The 21,083-nt window shown below is 38.1% G+C and overlaps 1 protein-coding gene across 2 annotated transcripts in view; it reads right to left on the reverse strand.

Annotated features, from left to right (window-relative positions):
- LOC145984947 (DNA-dependent protein kinase catalytic subunit-like) overlaps positions 1-19,866 on the reverse strand; it is a 241,918-nt gene extending 222,052 nt beyond the window's left edge. For both annotated transcript variants that reach the window (XM_083118377.1, XM_083118376.1), the window contains exons 1-6: positions 19,688-19,866; positions 14,053-14,306; positions 12,904-13,068; positions 7,833-7,948; positions 6,217-6,495; positions 264-479 (exon numbers count right to left, since the gene is read on the reverse strand). In XM_083118377.1, the coding sequence (XP_082974503.1) occupies positions 264-479; positions 6,217-6,495; positions 7,833-7,948; positions 12,904-13,068; positions 14,053-14,306; positions 19,688-19,839 (1,182 nt within the window). In that variant the 5' untranslated portion in view covers positions 19,840-19,866. The remainder of the gene's footprint in view (positions 1-263; positions 480-6,216; positions 6,496-7,832; positions 7,949-12,903; positions 13,069-14,052; positions 14,307-19,687) is intronic.
- Between the last annotated feature and the right edge of the window lie 1,217 nt (positions 19,867-21,083).

A 21,083-nucleotide genomic window follows, 5' to 3' on the forward strand; every position in this document is an offset into this window, starting at 1 on the left:
TGACTTCTTGACCTACTTGTTGATTTCTTTACTTTTTCTTGACTTTCACAACTTTCTTGACTGGTACACACACCTTACGGTATTCCAAGGAAAGGTGTGGGAGTTGACTGATAGGCCAGCACCTTAACACTGCAAAAATTTTAATTGCTAAAAAGTCTCAACATCCGCATGGCTTCTAAAATGTTCAAATATTACTGCTACCCTACTTAAAATGCAATTTGCTTACACCTACTGACAAAATGTACACAATAAGAAAGCCTTACCTTCAGAGCTGGAGTGACCAGAGGAAGTAGTGGGATAACCAGTTCTACTGGAGCAGCAAGGACAACTTTCAAACAAGAAAGAAGCAGGTCACGATTTTTGTACTGTTTCAATCTAACCAATAGTTCTTGCATAAACTTCAAGTGCACTTCAAAGCACTGCTGCCTTCTATCTGATGTTATATTGCCTTCACCTCCAATTACACCATCATCCAATCCCTGTAAATATTTGTGAATCAGTATTTTGAAAAGAGTACTGTTACTTTTTCAGTACATTTCAACAATAATAAACAAAATTATGGGTTGCTAAAGATATATATGAATAAAATTTAAATCTTCATGTATATATTTATTGCATGCTAAAGTTTTAAGTACAGTTGAGCCAATACAACTTTGAACCAATAGTAATACCAATACTTGAGAATTGTGACAATTTAAAGTGGGTCAGAAACTTATAAATTTTAATAAGATTTCCTATCAATCTAAAAGAGTTTTGCTTTAAAATATTCATAATTTCACCTAAGATAAATACTTAATCACGATATTTGTATCTCGAAACAACATGGTGTCAAAAATAACGAACGTCATGCATTCGCACAACTTTTAGAATAATTAGACTCCACAAAAGTGTCTTGAGCAATTTTGTAAACCTCCACGAGGCATCTGCACTCTAGAAAGTATTAAATGAATAAATTTTAACCAAATCCTTCTGATACCGATATATACGCTCAACTCTAGCTTAATTTTTTTAATTTCTAACTCAGGATTAATGTAATATAGAAAACCCGTGTAAAGTATTCTATGTTCAAGATAGAAACAAGAAAAAAAGTGCTTTTATTGGATATCGGCATGGAATGCAAAAAAAAATTTGGGATCAAGTTCCAGACAAAGTAATGAAGCTTTACCAGGATTTTGAGCTCTGAAGTCATGTAATTAAATCCTAAATATCATGTTCTGTTTACATTTAAAATAAAATTGATGTGGATAATGGCTAAATCATAAATTCTTCAACTTCCAAGCATCAAACATATACAGGGTGTTTCGTAAGTTCGTTTACAACGCTTGGGAGGTGATTGTACGAGTGAAAATAAGGTGGAAAGTTCATGTAACGAAATTCCGGAAACTGCTTTGTTGCCGAGTTATTGACGTTTGAAAACGTGGGAAAATGATTTTCCGAATTGAATAATGGCAAAACGGGTGGAGAAGTTGTCGGTGTTGGGCGGTCCACTAAGAAATTGGGTACGCTCTTGTCAAAAAATCACATGGCAATGTTGTGCAATGTCGGCGCAAGGGATTCCCCAAAGGACACGAACGAAGATGTTGACGGGAGTGGGGTGGGTGTGCATTCTGCGTGAGCTGGTATCGACGAAAATTGGCATGTGTTGAATGGCACCAAAAAACAAAGAAAATTTCCTGAGCGAAGGGCACCATGACGTAAAAATGAAAAAAATGAACTGTCATAGGTTGCATACCCTGAAGGAAACACAGTATGCTTAATGGAGATGTGAAGGGAAAATCATCACAGACTGTTTTCAAAGTGTCCACCATGTACTTCCAAGCAGAGGCGACAACGGTGAATCAAGGATTGTCTAGTGCAACCAAACAACCCCGGCGTTTCTGCTATCGATGCTGCAGCTACATTGATACGGGCAACGAGGTCCTTGGCTGACACAACAGGTGTTTCGTAAACGAGGCATTTCATCTCTCCCCAGAGGAAGAAATCCAGGGGCGTAATATCAGGCGATCGAGGTGGCCATGGCACAGGCCCTCCCCTGCCAATGCACTGGTTGTGGAATACGGTACTGGGGAAATGGCGCACATTCCAATCGAAATGTGGGGGTGCACCATCATGTTAGAACCACAGTCTTTGTCTCAGTGCGAAGGGCACGTCCTCTAGTACAGGGTGTCCCACAAACTGCGCAACTGGGAATTAAGAGTGGCGTTACTTTGTAACCGAAACCTGTACATACATAAGTCATACACCAAACGTTAGCCCTGTCCAAGTAGATATTTTTAAACATAGAAACAACAAACGGGGTGCAGTGCTGTTCATGCAGTGTTGCCAAATGTAAGTGAAAGTGTAAATTTATTTTTCCACAAAGCATTAAAAATTGCATGTCAAACATTCGTACGGAAATTTGGACGTCAATTTCCACCTTGGGTAGGTGGACTATTACGCCATCTATAGTTCAGAGAAGAAAACCGATCGTTTTCGCGTATAGCCAATCCTGAAATGCCTCGTCAAGGCGTACCGGTCCAAATGGGTGTTTTAAAAAATTATGAGGTACAGTGGCAACACTGTTGATGTTTGAAGGCTACAAAAGGTGTGTTTAGTGATGATCTATGACATGGAAATACTGGAAACAGGAAAAAAAGAAAATGAAAATTATGGTGAAAAAAGTGTTACTTACCTACTCCTGGCAACCATGCAATGCGATAAGAGCGCCCACTGAACGAGAACAAAAGAATCAGTTAGTTGTATACTCAGAACTGTTTGAGCCGTGCATTTCGCATTGTTCGTAGGGGAAGATTAGAATTGTTCTGTGAAATGAAGTACTCTTTGGAAGAGAGGGTGTTCATTGTGGAACATTATTTTTGTTCAAAATCGTACGCTAGTGTAAAAACTGTGTTTCGTGAGAAATATCCGAATAACAGTGTGCCAGAAAATTCGACGATATATCAACTTGTTTCCAGATTTCGTGAAACAGGATCAGTTAATGACAAACCCTACCACAGACAACCACCAGTTTTGACACAAGGTGTGCTGCAGGATGTGGAGCAGAGAATATCACAATCTCCCAGGAAATCTGTTCGTAAACTTGCTGCACAGTCAGGTGTATCAAAAACAACAACTCACCGAGCGTTAAAACAATTGCACCTACGTGCATATAAGGTACAGGCTGTGCAAGAACTGAAGGAAGCAGACAAAGGTGCACATGTAAGATAATGCCAGTGGTTTAGAAATTTTATTAGAGACAATGGTGTGAATATTTTGGATAAGGTTTTTTTTTCACGGATGAAGCATGGTTCCACTTAAATGGATATGTCAACAGTCAAAATTCTCGACACTGGTCAAGTAACAATCCCCATTTGTTACATGAACATCACTTCATCCACAAAAGATCGGTGTGTGGTGCGCGATTTCGCGGAGAAAAATAATCGGTCCATTCTTTTTCAACACAACAGTTGACGGAATAGTTTATCGTGACCTTATCACACAGTTTATTTCTCTGTTGGAACGTGATTGTTGGTTTCAACAAGACTCCGCAACATGTCACACGTCTAATGAAACTTTAGACATGTTGGCAGAGTTTTTTGGCGATCACATTATAAGCAAAAACTTATGGCCCAGTCGCTCCCCGAATCTGACGTCTCCAGACTTTTATCTGTGGGGTTATTTGAAACAAACAGTTTACATTAATAACCCCAAGAACACTTGATGATCTAAAAATAAACATTTGCACAGCCATTAACAATATAAACCAATCAACCTTGCATAAAGTTGCTTCCAACATGATAAAACGTGTTGATGAATGCCTCAGGAAAAATGGTTGTCATTTTCAACATCTTTTGTAAAGCTACACTGCCTGTTACGCACATTGCATGGTTGCCAGGAGTAGGTAAGTAACAATTTTTTTCACCATAATTTTCATTTTATTTTTTCCTGTTTCCAGTATTTCCATGTCATAGACCATCACTAAACACACCTTTTGTTGTCTTCAAACATCAACAGTGTTGCCACTGTACCTCATAATTTTTTTAAAACACCCATTTGGACCAGTACGGCTTTACGAGGCATTTCAGGATTGGCTATACGCGAAAACGATCGGTTTTCTTCTCTGAACTATAGATGGTGAAATAGTCCACCTACCCAAGGTGGAAATTGACGTCCAAATTTCCATACGAATGTTTGACATGCAATTTTCCCTGCTTTGTGGAAAAATAAATTTACACTTTCACTTACATTTGGCAACACTGCATGAACAACACTGCACCCCGTTTGTTGTTCCTATGTTTAAAAATATCTACTTGGACAGGGCTAACATTTGGTGTATGACTTATGTATGTACAGGTTTCGGTTACAAAGCAACGCCACTCTTAATTCCCAGTTGTGCCGTTCGTGGGACACCCTGTAGTTCAGGCAAAACCTCACTGAGAAATGCTTGATAAATGGGTCCACATAGGCGAACAGGGAGAATGTACGGTCCAATCAAATGGTCATGCATTATCCCGCACCACACATTCACTGCAAATCTGTGCTGATGATGTGCCACTAGCAGTGCATGAGGATTTTCATGTTCCCACACATGACTGTTTTTACTATTGAACACACCAGTTTTCGTGAAGATAGCCTCATCAGTCCATAGTACTGTATTCTGAAAATTGGGGATAGTTTCAATTTGATGAACAAACCATTGGCAAAAGTCCTCACGTGGGGCAAAGTCCCGAGGTAAAAGGTCTTGCACTTTCTTCAATTTGAACGGGTGCATCCCCTCTTCTGCCAGGACTCGCCACACTTTCACAAGGGAGATGTTTCGTTCGTGGGCTAGTGCACGCGTACTGGTGCCTGGATGATCCATCACTGCAGTTAGTACATCTTCCACAAACCATCGTGGACGTCCAACTTCTCGACAAGGTGGCAACACTGATCCTGTTTCCCGAAGTCGAGTGTCTAGAGTTTGAAATAAGGTGTGCGATGGTAACACCCTATTTGGAAAACGTGCCCCATACAGACGCCTTGCAGCACGGCTATTACCTCCAGCCTCCACATAAATCAGATGCATGTCCGCCAGCTCTTGGGACGTGTATGCAGCCATCCCTTACACCAGGCTACAAGTGTTTATGGCCGTTAACACTAGTACACTTCACAGAACACGATGGGCTGTGGCTAAGAATTAACACGTAACACTGCTAGGTCAAATGTTTGCCCAACACTACTGTCCAAGAACCTTACGTCTTTCCATTCAACCGTGAATGTTTAACAAGCTACTGCTGGCACAGCACCTGAAGCATGAATGGCACAGACACGTGCGCTCCTAGCAGGAAATGTGGTACTTAACGTCAGATCACACGGACACCCATCAGCCCTTCAGGGTTTGCAACCTATGACAGTTCATTTTTTTCATTTTTACGTCATGGTGCCCTTCGCTCAGGAAATTTTCTTTGTTTTTTGGTGCCATTCAACACATGCCAATTTTCGTCGATACCAGCTCACGCAGAACGCACACCCACCCCACTCCCGTCAACATCTTCGTTCGCATCCTTTGGGGAATCCCTTGCGCCGACATTGCACAACATTGCCATGTGATTTTTTGACAAGAGCGTACCCAATTTCTTTGTGGACCGCCCAACACCGACGACTTCTCTCCACCCGTTTTGCCATTATTCACTTCGGAAAATTATTTTCCCACGTTTTCAAATGTCAATAACTCGGCAACAAAGCAGTTTCCGGAATTTCGTTACATGAACTTTCCACCTTATTTTCACTCGTACAATCACCTCCCAAGCATTACGAAACACCCTGTATAATGGAGTATCATTTTAATGTGACAATGTAAAATGTCCGCCTTGATAGTTTCAGCCCATAATCATCTAATTCATTTTCATATATCACTGAGTGTATGTAAGATAGACCAAACTACATTTTAACATAGAGATGATGACTATGTTCACTCAAATTTCAATTTCACTGCATCTTTCACTTCATGATCCATATTTAAGGGCCCACAACCACAGACAAATTATGGTTATACATAGTACCACTGGCCTTCGGGTGTATACGGCTTGTTTTGCCTGTTCAAGCAATATTCGCTCGAGCGAAGACACTCTCAATTCTGTACGCTATATAGCATCTTCAAAAATACTAATCTAAAAATGTTCATAAAGGTAACAAATTAGTTTCAAGTTATTATAACAATAAATTACAATATCAGTGAAAAATTAGCATTGTACATACCTTGAAATATTTCAACCTTCTGCAGATTTCAAGACTAATGCACAGTAGCTTGTAAAAGCCACTCACAATTGGTTTCTCAGAGGAATGCTTAATAATTATGTAACTGAAATGTTGGACCCACTTCTCAAATAACTCTATGTTTGCCTTTGGAAGAACCTCACTGCAAAAATCCACCAAGTTGATGAAAACCTGGAAATCTTTTGGGGTTATTGCTTGCATAGTTGATTCAGGGTCTGAAGATGTAATGGTTATCTCAAAACCACCATCACCAATATTTTCCTGGAAGAATTAAATAAAAGCAGGTTGTGATTCCTTTAGAATTGGCATGCATCTCTGATCTGTGAAAAAGGTCTTGGAATTTTGGTTATGTTTGTATTGTTTATTAGAAAATTGAGCTTCTCAGAAGGTTTAAAAGCTAAAAGCTGTTATAATATCCTTTATACTTGCAATTACGAAGAACAATCACAAAGTAAGTTCTCTTTGCAAGTATAGTGGAACATCGATTTTACATTTTTCAGGGGACCAAACCAGAAGGACTTAAAGTGGAGGAAAATGTAAAATCGATGGAAATTTTTTAACATTATTGCTATGATGGGACTATCACTATTGAATGTATAATACGGCAAAATGTAAAATCTGGGAACGTAAAATTGGTGTTCCACTGTATTACCAGAACACTGTACTATGCGCAGAAAGATATTAGTGGTACAGGGTCTGGGAGACCCAGGTGAACAGATAGAGGTATAAGCTCCTAATTAATATGTGTGACCAGGTGACTGCAGCGAGTTTTCCCTTGGAAAAGGAAACTGCATCTTTAGATATTTACTTTAGAAAAAATAAGGCATAAGAATTACACATTTATATTCGTAAAAATAAAAACAGTAAAGCAGAATTTTGCACCAAATTGCAAGACAGTTGTAGGACATATCTGATCAGTATGATAGTGGTAGAGATTAATATGTCCCATCCCCAGTCAATAATATAATTCACAATGTTATCTTCATGTATCAAGAGACAAGTATTATCCATTTAGAGCAAGGACAAAGTAATAACATATAATCTGAGTTCATATTTTATGTAATCTTGAAGTACTCAGCATTAAAAATGAAAACTTCAATACAAGGTTCCTAACATTTCACAAAAGTTCCCATTTGCATCTTCAGGAAATGAAGGACTTACATCAAAAGGTTACCCAGTTCATTATCAGTGAGAATTGTAGAAAAGATACAAAGCAACTTTTCATTTAAAAGGCTGAACAATTGACAATTTATGACCCGGTAACAGAATAAATACTTCATTTTTACCACTGGTTTGTGGTACCCTGTTTGCACCAATGAATGGATTGGATTACCTTCAAACATATATCCTTCGACCCCTGAAGATGCAAAAGAAAGTTTATGAAAAATTAGGAAACCTTTGATAAGTATTTATATTTATAGTCATTATTTCAAGATTGTAACAAATAGAAAGCAAAATTATGAAAATGGCCCAGAAAAAAAAATAAAGCAACCTGAACAGAAAAATCAAGATGAATGTAGCAATAGTAATAACATAAAAATGAAATATCTTTAAAGAATACAGCCAGAAAATGGGAACAACTAGTGTTGGGTACTTACAGGACAATCCACTACTCTTGTCCTCAGATCAAGTTTCTCAATGATTAATAGAACAGATGATATGAAGTGGTCATATAATTTTACTGTAACTGCTTGTCTCATAGCTGTTGGGAATGCTGTAATATAAGGAAACAAGGTTGAATATTATTAAAATATATAATTATTGTTATTAACTTCACTCCAAGACAAACATCAGGCAGCATTAAAAAAAAATATAGTGAAAACCCAATTTTACATTCCTACATTGCACATTTTTCTGCTTTATACATTCAATCTTTATGCTCTTATTGGAACAAAGCGTAATAGAATTTTCTGGATTTTACATACTTGTGCATGTGTGATATTTCATTAGAACAGTTATTTTAATACTCCTTTAGGTTAGGGTCTGATACCATGGATGATACTCTGATTCCCACAGATAATGATACTTGAAAATCGTAATGATTCAAAGTGGGTTAGAATATATTTATAAATTTAATATGTAAATTGTCTACTGGAACTATATTGTAGAAATATACCAGAGTTTTGCTCTTTTTTTAAAAAAAAAAATCACAATTTCACATGTGATAATCATTTCAATCCACATCCTTCCATTTCCACAAAAAATAATTACTGATACCAATGCATTAGTATTGGCTCAACCCTACTTATTACATACAGGAAAACCTAGTTAATATGAAGTTCAAGGGAACAAAAATGTCAACTTCGAAATAATGACTTCGAGTTATCCAAACTTTTCAAGATGGCCCCTGTTTTCCAGGTGTAAATACATTACAGTATAAATTATCCCATAACGGATGTTTTATACTTGGTAATAGCTTGCAAAATAAGCTTTATATGCACTGTATAATAATCTTGTAAGTTTTAAAGAAATTGTAAAAAAATGTTACAAAAAATGAGGGCATGGAGCTTATGCGGACACAGAGATTCCTAGGAGACGGTAACACCATTTATCCGGTGTAGTTATGCAACCTGTTATGCACAGGATGCACGTTGTGGGTAGGAAAATAGAACATGAAAAAGTTTTCACCAAAAAAATAATTAAAAAACTGTATTTTATTTTAATTGTGCACAGTTGTTGATCTTCCATGAAATTCTTACAATTCTGGTTCATGAAAAACAAATTTGCACCGAGACCTATCGAAATGAAAACAATGTCTCGTTTATTGCAAGCAAAACTTGAAGAATCTTGACAGCAATCACACAGGCACCAGCAAAAGTCGGGAGATAATCAGACAGAACGATCGTTGGATTTTATATGGGTTTACTAGAGCGTTGTCCCTTACAGGATTAACTGGCAAGATAAGATCTCTTGGGTTCTTGGGAGAGACAACACATCATTTCTTGGCACCAGAAAAATAAATAAATAAATAAAGCAAGCAGCAGGGCTGTAAATTTCATCCTGGTCTGGCTGTCTAAAATACATTGGTAAAAAAAAGTCAAGTTTTCTTTGTTTCAGCCAACTTCATATTCATCCCACCCCCCTCTCCCTTTCCAGGGAGCAGTCCAAACAAACTCTTCCTCGACTTGCATTTTAATCCATCCTGAAAAAGGAAACATGTAACTCGCGATCTCTTTAAACCAAATGTGGATCCGAGGACACATTAAACAGCGCAGCACTCAATAATCACTCTCATCTGGTATGAATTCCACTTTAAACTCTATATTTAGTCCTGATTAGTCCATCAGCATAAAATGAACTCAAGACAAGCTTTATGAAACCTGCACATTTTCAGATATCAAAATGGGAGATTGTAATTTACTCTCACGTTAATCGATGATTTATTGTTGGTTTCAGGAGTATTCTGGAGGTCAAACACACGATCTGCCAAAACTTTACCTCTTGAATAACTACTTTTTTTTTATCGGAGTCAGCTTCCATTTCTAAATTGAGCATTGTCGGATTATTTTTTTATAGCACGCAAATGTTTCTGAAGAAAAGCAGCGATTATATTATATCGAACTTTGTGTGCATAATGAAGTTGTTTTAACTCTTGTTTCTCTTTCTGGAGATCGAATTTCATTATCATCAAATCAAAACAGCCATGCGAGGTTTAAAACAATGACTTATTTTCTTCCCACTGGATGAGCGACAACTTTGCAGACACTAGACGAAACACTGGCACCAGCTGCAGCGTAAACACAATGAGACCGACTGGAAGTTAGAGCAACAGGTGGCATAAGGGAAAATCCTAGGCATTTTAAAGATAAGAACAAACTTATATCAGCAGAGTGAAGAAGAAAGAAATGATCCTTGCTTTAAGTTTTACCATGCAACAGACAATAATACGGGCAATATTTACTATGCAGACAGCTGCATTCACGCAAGAAGGACCTGAATTCTGCAATTATCGCATTGCCGTGCAGACCAGTGGCAAAGAATGAGCTGTTGTAGGGGAAGAGAGGGGAGGGGGTCACTTTTTTATCCTACATTTTTTTGTTTGTTTTGAAGAATGTATTCAGAACTGGTTGCTTCACTTTAGATGCCAAAGGAAAGGAGGAGGGATCCACTTCCACCCTTGCCTGTGTGCGCACACAAGCACGAAAATCGTGGCCGAAACAATTAGCATCGACCCCTCCCCTTCCCCCTTTTGCTGACAGGAAAAGAGGGAGAAGGCACTCAGCCAACGGAACACCTCTTTGGCAAATTTTATGACATGGCACTGTTGGGAAATGTATGAAGTGGGAAACAGGAGTTATGACGCACAGTTGGGAAATGTATGAAACTGGAATTATGACATACTCGTACGTAAGACTGAGATAAACTTTTGCGTAAACCTAGATGACAACACATTAGGCAGGTTGACGATCTTTAGTTGGCCCACGTGGCTTGGACCAGTTTCCATTTTTTTATGAAATGCTACAGGGCACAAAGTGTTACCAGAAGTTGTCGGCTAACAGGTCAAAAGTTGCTCGCTCACGGGAAACTGCTGAAACTCGAGCTCAGAGCTAGACAGATGGACGAGACTTCCAGGCACCACGCGTCTTGTATTTTGGAACATTCCTGCGATCTTATCTCACATTTCTCATCTGGCACTGGTGAATATTTCCAAGGTGGCACATTCAGCGGTGAAAGAGCTTGACCTGCCATGCACATTGACAAAGAATGCAAGTCCAGCAGGTATTTCGGGCTGCTTTACCCCCAAGTTGTCAGCAGCTCTTAGGACAAGGAAACATGTCAACGAAAAGTTAAATTAACATCCACGCTCTCTCCACATTCGATCTTTTCTTGTTGACTTACGCAAGGTGTCTACTTCGAATTAAGCGAAACCAGTTTTGCCGAAGGGTCTTGTAAACAACTTTGTATTAAAAATTATCCACATTTTGATTTATCCGTACTGAAATACATTGAAAATCCTATCTTATCGGCTGGGGAAAGGGAAGAACTTCAGATTAAAGAGTAATTTGTATTAACCAATATCATATTAACGAGGTTTTCCTTTAATATGTAAATCTGTGACAATATTTATGCAAAATTCTAGTACCAGGTGGGCATAATTAAAATTGCCCTTTTCAGGGTCTTTTGGAGTCTGTTCAAAGCATCAGATTGCAGCAAAATTTGGTAGAAAGGCTATGGTATCCTGGGGAAGCAATTACTGATGAAAAAAAAAAGTTCCAATTTTCACTACCAGGTGCAAATGTAGAACTATATTAACAACCACCAGAAGTCAGACACGCAGACCTTTTTTTTTTTTTTGGTTTATGTCATTACAGAAGTCTTTCATATGTGTCAATATCAATGTCTGTTTGGAAGCATAAGACAGCGAGATCAATGATTTATCAGCAAGATGTTGTTCACTGTGTGTCCTCCTCCGTGGCTGTGTGGTCTAAGGCACCTTGCTTTGGATGGCGACTGCGGGACGGCATGGGTTCGATCCCGGGTTCAGTCTCGGGAAATTTCAACCTGTGTATAGGGCCGGTGGCAGCCCACCATCGTGAGGAAATTGGGGAGCTTCTAATGAGTAAGCATAATCTGGTCGCGGAGAACTACTATAACGGCTAGGGATATGTCGGGCTAACCCGCCTGACTATTTCAATACTGGTTCAAGATCTCCACGCTTAGAGGTGATGAAGAAAAGCGTGGGAGGGAGACCGGCAGTCGGTAGGTAAGCCAAGGCCCTTCATGGGCTGCAGCCCAAAGGATTATTATTATTATTATGTTGTCCACTGTGTACCATATATATAATGTCACATTTGCACCTGGTGGTAAAAATATGAACATTTTTTCATAAGCATTTGATTTCTTATGCAGTCTAGCACTCTAGGACCATGATAAAATTCAAGTATAATTCCCGGTATTCAAGGCACAACTTTCCAAAAATTCAGGGTTCAAGCAGATGTTTTCTCTATTTCAACTTTACACAAATATAGTAACAATATAAAGGGTCTGTGTGATTCCCATGTATCCAAAAATTTTAATTCAATTCAATTAAATGGTATGTATATTCAAAATATTCAATTTTAGGTGCAGAGTACATTTACCATTTCACATACTCAGACTCGAAATACATCTACAAACACGTCACAAATGTTACAGGATATACAAATCTTCGAAAAATTGTTAATTGTATAAGAATTTCAAACTCAAATTTATCTAATCAACTCCAAGATACTTTATCTTGCAATAAACTTCCGTCTGTCAGATAGATTGTTCTGCAAAGGACACTAACAAAGTAAATGGATTGAGAGAATTTTGTTATAATTTTCCACGGAACTTCATTTTTTTTCCTTCCTCGATAAAAATAAAAGCTAAACTTTGACACACTTGCCTCCTCAAGGCATTAATAAATATGTATAAATTCAATGGGATTTGAATTAATAAGTCCCAATTATTCACGCAAAATTCCAGGAGCCAATAATTCACACACAACTCCCAGAATTCAAGGAATTCCTGGTGGGTAGCCACCCTGTTATGGTCTCCAGAGCCTTTATACCAAATTTCACCACAATCCGTTGCTTCCAAAGGGCTCCAGTGGATTCTGAATAGGACAACTATTATCTGTTCATAGTAGTGTAAACTCGACATTAACGATAATAATATAGGACAAAAGAAAAATAATACAATACTTACGGTATTGAGCACCTTCAGTAGGACGCAACAGTGTATTCCACAGCGACAAATAACCCTTATAAGTTTCTATTTTTCTGTCAGGGTTTGTATCCACCATTTGCTCCTTTTGCAATTCCACATCATCAACAGGAGGGTGAGAACAGGTACGAATGATTCCTTGGTACACTGTGAATATGATATATGCATTAATTTTTCAGAATACTCTGTATTTTGAGACAATATATTGATTGATTGATTGAGTTGGTGCTTTAAGTCCACTTTATGCACAGTAAGGCTAATTGGGATTGGACCTAAAGTTTAAAGTGGGATCCAAACCACTGGGTTATCAAACATGGGACTCCTTGATTACAAGGTGACAACGCTTCCACTGCGGCATCGGGGAAGCCCTTGAGACAATATATGTTCATTTTGCTCAAGAATAAGACTAAGGATGCAACGAAGGGAGTATATACAGAAATTGGCACAAGCATTGAACTTGGGAACCCTTGGGGAAGCCCTATTCTTAGTTTCAGAAAAATAAGTTTGTAATCACATACAACTGAATACAATTCTGAGTAAAAAGATGTTAGGTGGCAGAACAATGCTCTCTTATGAAGGATAACTGAATTGAATTGAACCTGCTATCGTAGCAGAACCAAAGGAACATAACTCTGAAAATGTGGAGCTCTATTTGGAGTCAGATCCACTACTAATCGTTAGCAGTAAGGTGGAGTCATGTGCATCGCCAATTTACGGACTCTTTTTAAGAGTCAAGACATATTCCTAAGAATACATTGTTTCCTCTCCTGTAAATTTGATAAACTGGAGTTACGTCCCTCTGGTTCTCACATGATGCTATGACAGTAGTAGAAACTTATGGTATCAACTGTATTCAAATAAGATTCAAGGAAAACCTTCAAGTTCAGTGCTGATAGCCTTTGTGCACACAATGGGCTCTTAATATATTTTTTGAAACACTCACTTTGTAGTGGTGTGGTCAGCAAAATTTTCTACAAACCCTGGTTAAGGGTTGGATGGATCATTCTATTTGTACTGTCAGCTAGTTCACCATTCAATCTTGTCGCAATTCATAAAAGAGGTAGAACAACAACATAAAATAGATGAAATAGAAATAAACAACATGAGTTGCACAGGGCAAATTACACTTACCTACACCTTCTAGGAAGTTATCCAAAAATGTCCCACTTTTACCAAGATTATAACATGTCAAGAGCAATGCACGGTAACACGCAAAATGGTAGTAATATGTTACTCTTGGAAATTTTTCTATTAAGAGTACAGCAAGACGTTGCAGTGAAATAATTTGTTCTTCTGTAATGATTTCAAGATGGCTCATAATAGTTCCCAATGATTCAATGTAATTCGGAAGTTGATTCAGCATACTTTCCGATATATCAACAGACCTAAAAACAATAATAATAAAAATAGGATAAAATACTTATTATTACACACAATACACAATAAAAAAATAGATAAAAATCGATGGAATAGTTTACCCCATCATAACTAGCCAGTGTAGGCATATTGGTGCATTACTTTACTGGTAATTTTACCATTCCACTATATATATAAAGTGTCTGTAATTTAGTGCAAATTTCTGCAAATTTTGTTACTAAACACCCACATACACATAAAAAAGGAAGGAATGGAGCCAGAAAGGCAGATAAATAAAAATAGAAGGATACAATTAACACTTTCTTCACACAAAATGAACATATATTTTGTGGCCTGGCTGCATGTTCACTGGAGGGGAAAACAGATGGCATCCTATTGCAGTATATCCAGTTCATGAGGGAAGACAGCAATGGGCATTAGAGAGAAAGGCACTTTCAACAGTGTTTGATTGCTGGATGGTGGATGCATGGTTACTGAGCAATTAGGGTGACTAGCACACATAAATGCTATGTAGGATCTCTCCCAGCATTTCTAAGGAGATGTGTTACTTGTTGGTAGATACAGGTTATTCGGAAACAGTTGTCGAAGTTAGTGGCCACTGTCGTGGGTGGCAATGGGGACATTGACATTTTGGTTGGATGAACCTGATTGTTGATTCTGAGGAACAGGTGGGTTGAGATTTCACCCAGGGGAAAATCAACAATAAATCTGGTACATATACCAGGTTTTAAAAGTGGCAAGTACCTTTGTGGTAGAGGGTGAAGTTGCCTGTGGTAGTGTAGATATGAAGGGTGGAGAAAGTGATTAAACTCAGCAAGGCCTTGCACTTCACTTTTCTTTTATTTTTATGAGGGGCAGGGTGTGGAGGTATGGTTGGGCATATTTCAGGCCAAGATGTTTCTGAGGTTGGGTACCTACCTGCTAGTACCTAAATTTCGACCTGCTATTGTTGCCACTTTTTCACAACCAATAAAATCAAAAGTCATAAATCCATGAAATTCTGCACATGATCAATATTGGTTGCAAATGACAGATTGACTTGGCATCAGTCATCAGACGTCTAATTATGACACTCTGATAATTAAGGCACTCAGAATAATAACGACAGATCCCAACCAAAGTTCATTTTCACAAAAATGACTTTTTCTGTTTAATTTCAAAACTCGGGAAATTTTTAACATTATGACGTAATTTTTTTAAGTTCTTTTAAATATGGTTTTTCAAGTTTATATGCAAATTCTTGAACCATTGTGGTTAATAATTTCACAGATTTTGTGCTGTTTACTAGCAAAAAAAATATACACAAGTGAAAGAATAGGGTAAAACTTATTTATTGAGTTTACTTTTATTTAACATGTTGTATTAATCCAGTTCCATTAACAGATTTTTACATTCCTCTTCAACATCTACACCATCATGAACAAGATTTTTTATAAAAATCATGATAGACGGGTAGTATATATTTCAATAGTTGCATCAGGTCATTTTATTTTACTTTCTTCATTTTTCTCTGTTAACTGTACTTCTGCTGTAACTTAAACAATGAAACATCTAAAGTTTCACCTCTTTTCCTAAAATTAACTGTTTGATGCACGTCAATGTCAGAATAAGATAAACTAAATTTTACAATATCAGGATTATCATGTTCCACAATAATGGAAGTTGATTGATTGATTGGCTTTATTTTACTTCGCTTCTTGTGCCACTTTTGGCTAATTTGCAAAGATGGGAATGAGTGAAGATATGATGAAATTAATGAATGGAAACTCACAAACTTCCATGCCCAGGCCAGAATTTGAAGCCGGGACCATTGGTGTTGTAGTGCAATGTGCCACGGGGGACGGCAATGGAAGAAACTTTACGTAAAAGCAGAGGAGCACCATCAACACCTTTTTTTCTGATGACAAAGTTTGAATTAACAATGTTTTAACTGTTTCTGCATAACTTCAGTTTGTTTATTATCCATTCACTTGAGTTTTTCACTCGTTTTTTTACCTCTTTTCAGAGATTCTGGCATAACAACACACTCAGTCATGGACGCTGTCATATTGTATACAACGGCACCGAACTCGTAGCGGACATAAACAAAAACACACACAGTTGGGATATGTCATTATTTCACTGATAATATTTTCATTTTCCTTACGAACGAATTTTAAAGGTGGAATATGAGAGTTTTGGCATATCCCAATTCTTTTGATACTTCAGCATATGAAAGGTAGGTGGCAGCAGTATACCGTCATACTTGTATCTCAAAATTCGAGGTCGGTTGGGATCTGCAGTCATTATTCTGAGCACCTCAATTTCTTACATAGTTTTCTCACTCAAAAGTGCATTTCTGTAATAATTTTAACGCTGCCTTCTGTCAGTTATTAAAAAAAAGGTAAAGTGCTCCCCTGTGCTTAGCACCACGCCATGAAGGCATATAGGGGGTGTGGGGGTAACGCCCCACACTTTCTTGATCCGGTCGTGAGTGGGGGTGATGTGATCAGCATCACGCCCCTGACCACCTTTACCCCCCAGGGTTTCCCTCAGGTACCCATGTCATTCGATGCTGGATGGGTGCTGGAGCCGCTTCCGTTAGAAAAGTTCTCGGATTTGAACCGGCTGGCATGCGTTACTGACTGAGCCACCGCGGTATTAATTTATTTAATTTTCTGTGTGGAATAAATTGATAATGTTAAGCATTTAAAAATATCTCAATGGATGAGGCTTTATAATGCAGCAAACTCATTGTAAATATTCGGTAAATTTTATATCGTTACTTTATCGGTATTACGAATTGTTTTAACTTTCCAAGCCATGAAGAAAACTCTTACGGTTTTCGTGGTGTATAAATTTTCAAAGTCTAGGTTGCATGACTTTTGAAACACTCTGTAGTTGATCTGAGATGTGGTGGAGAAATGGAGGTGGTTTGTAGGTTTTATGTGATAGAGAATGTGAACTGACCTCCAGCAATGTACATGTCTACATCCAGAAAGATGACTTGGCTGGCAGGATAGGACCAGGTGAGTTTGAAGTTGTTGAGCGGAATGGGTTAATTCAAGACGATAAAATCTGAGACACAGGAGTGGTTTCAGGGGTTGTATGTCCACGAACTCTTTCTTGATCAGGTCTGCCCATAAAAAGGTTGGCATATGAGAGAATTCTGGTGCCCATGTCTGTGCTGTGTATTTGCAGGAAGGCCATGGGCATGAGGAATATTGGTGTAGAGAGAGGTGGTGTCAGTACTGGTGTTACGGAGATAGGAGAGAATTCATGACTTGCAAGAAATATTTAAAATTTTACATCAGATGGTTAGAATATTTGTTATTGCTATTGGACACCATGAAAAACACGGAGTATGGGGAGCCCCATAGGAATGGTGAAATCAATCTCCCTAGGGGGAGACAACCCAAAATAGAAAATCCCTGGCTGAGAGGCTGGTCCACAGGCACTTTAACCCTTTCGAGGTGAAGCCTCCAGATGACAAAAGTAACTGAAGGACGGTTGACGAATATTTTGGCAATCACATATCTTCGTAATAAATGTTCAATAAACAGGAAACCGAAAAAAAAGAAAAAAAAACACTGAATCTTTTTGGCTTTAATCTCCAAGCATCCACCTCACATCTGCCATCATCGCCGGGTAGACTCTGACGTCATTGTCATGTCACCAGGCAGATTGTTAAAAGACACACAAAAAAAGCCCACGTGTTTTTCAATGCTTTATGAGTTAAAGGGCTCCGTCTTTCAAGTTCTAAACAAGCGTCATTTCTACGCAGTAAATTTGGCTCTGGAAGGAAGAAAGGGATTAGAGATTGTTTGTCCTGTGTTTTCCACTTAGCAATAGGTGGGGAAGTGGGAGGAAGCCTTTCCGTATAGCGTTTCTCGAGAGTTAGCGGCATCTGTGCAGCACAGGTGGCTACGTTCTTCGCGGGAAGGGAGAGGCATGGGTGAAATGTAATACGCACTTGCAGGCAAGGAGTTTGGCTGCACAAATCATTCTCTTGTTATTGGACTATGAACGTGAGTGCTTCTGAAACCTTGTCGTGAGAAGAAAGAGTCTTTTGTGATTGCATCTCTTCGACCAGGAGAAATTAGTGACTTGTTGGAAGCGGGGTTTGACACGGGGGATGAAACAGAAGTTGAATATATACAGGGTGGTTCAGAAGATGATATGCAGGGAGGTTCAGATGATATACAAGGTGTATATCGAGAAGAACCAGAAGAGGAAGAGGGGGGGAGATGAAGAAGAATTACAGGAGAATGAAGATAGTGGTGATGCGAGTGTGGTGCATTGGGAAGAAGTGAAGAGGGGGATAGACATCGGGGGGGGGGGGATGTTTTTCCTTTCTCTGGACAGCCAGGTGTAAGAGTTCGTGCCCTTGCGAACAATCCTACTCCTTTTCAAGCTTTCAGTTCGGTATTTACCAGTGAAATATTTGATATTCTTTCATTTTTATATATATATTTACTATTTGTACTATCATTTTGATACTACGTATTCGTCACTATATAATTGATTGATATTATTTTACTTCATGTTTTGTGCCTCTTGGCTAATTTGCAAAGATGGGGATAAGTTATGAAATGATAAAATTGATGAATGGGAATTCACAAACAACCATGCTGTAGCGTGAATTGAACCCGGGACTCCTTGAGTTGCAGCGCTATTTGCAAACCACTCAGCCACAGAGTCCGGATCGCCTTTATTATATAACTTGGTTGCAATCAGCAACTACTGGCGATTTGTCCAGATCAATGGGCAAATTTCTGATGGAGTTTCCGGTCAGTTGTAATAAACATTCTCCTTGACCTTGAGTTTTCTTTTTTTTTTTAAAAAAAATTACTATTTGTATTATCGTTTTGATACTATGCATTCGCCATTACATAACTTGAGGCAATCAGCGACAAGTGTGGTTTGTCCAGATCAATGAGTGCTACCAGATGGGAGCTAGCCAAACTTTGAAAAAAAAAAAAAAATTCCTGTCTGTTGCTTCCAAAAATGGGTACACATCGACATGTTTACCTTACTGAACGAAAGCCTTGGAAATTCTGAATAAAACGAGCCCTCATTGGCATTTATCGTGTTATTACAACTTTTTTAAAAAAAAAAAATTTCAAATGTTACATTTTGCTTAAAATGATCCCTGTCCTTGAGGAATTTCCATGCATGACGAATATTTCATCATCCGCCTCGAAAGAGTTAAAAACTATTATTACAAACTCTCAACAAGGAAAGGCTGGACAGGTTTATGGATGCGGAACTAAGCATGTACCAAGAGCACTCTACACACACAGGAAAGTGGAATGTTATGACTACTAAAACCCAGTAAAATGCAAGAATTATTTGAAGAGAAATATGAAAAATATAAATTAATTGGTTCTGTAACAGGAAATTAACTCACATCATAAAAGACTGTTCTGACCTCTGCATCATCAAGGAAAACATATGTGATACCTCAGAGACCTTCATGTGAACTTTACAAGCAGCCGAAAACAGACCAAATCCTTTAATTGCATAGCCAAGTTCATATGGTTTAACTTCTGTCTTCTCCATGCAGTTTTTGAAATCTGTTACAAAGTACTGAAATTAAAAAAATGTAAATTTACATTCACAGTACAAACAAGGTTAAAATTCACTTCTTAAACAAATATACTGCAATTCCATGTAATTTGATGTGTCACCAAAATGGATAAACAAATAAATTATGTTTTTTCACAAGTTGCACAGAATTATGGTATATTTGTGTAACTTACCAAGTGAAGCAGGCTGAATTTATCATTTCATTTATACATGAATCTTTCCATGTCAGGTGGCCTAAATTCAGATATGGTTCCTGATCGACCCTCTTCAATTTTAATGGAACTTCTACAGGTTGTGCAAATGTATCCCACATACATACAACTGTTGTGATGAATTCACCCCAAACTTTAGTAAGCTGTAACTACTGAATAAATTACTTTGCAAGGCTGGCATTTCTCCAGTTCATGGGCTATGGGGGTCTAGGACATTTTGGTTCTGGGACATTTTGATGCCACACACACTATGGTGCCTGGGCATTTTTGTGCTTAACATTTGGTACCTTTATCTTTACACACACTTTCACCTCTGAAGTCTGGCATTCACTTTCACTTTTCAGTGACTATAAATACTGAATGTGAGTTACTTCCTCATCGTTTAGAAAATGGCTTCATTAGTGAATAGCTCTCATGGTGGAAAGAAACTAATTCTTAATGGATTTTCGTACTTAAACTCTTAATTCATTTTACTGTATTATGTCATTTTAAAAATCATCAGGCTTTTCTGCCCCACCCTGTATTTGAAACGAACACCAGCCCAAAACTTAACAAGAATTCTTCAAGATGGTTTGCAGATGGGACATTTAAGGTTGCACCTACTTTACTTTATCAGCTGCATACTATCAACGTGCAGATAGAGCACTTGGTACTTCCAGAGTTATACGTCTTGATGGCAAACATAGGGTAGGATGAACATATTATAGGCAAACAAGTAGGTGGAATTTCTGCCTTCTAGCTTGTGAAAATGAGGATGTGCATATTGAATCTTATTGTCAACCATGCCACTTTTAAGACTATTTGACATCTCCTCCGACTCTTTTATATCTTTTCCTTAACTCATGAAAATTAGGATTCTCGTGAAAGTGAGGATTTGGACTTGTGAAAATGACCCTAATCTTTCATACCCTTTTACAGCTTCAATAAAATAATAATAAATGAAACAAAATGCCCCGACACCATAGTGTCAGGCACCAAAATGTCTCGACTCCCGGGCTATGGGTG

Source organism: Lepisma saccharinum, chromosome 3, assembly GCF_977018435.1.
Source record: "Lepisma saccharinum chromosome 3, izLepSacc3.1, whole genome shotgun sequence".
NCBI classification, from domain to species: Eukaryota; Metazoa; Arthropoda; class Insecta; order Zygentoma; family Lepismatidae; genus Lepisma; species Lepisma saccharinum.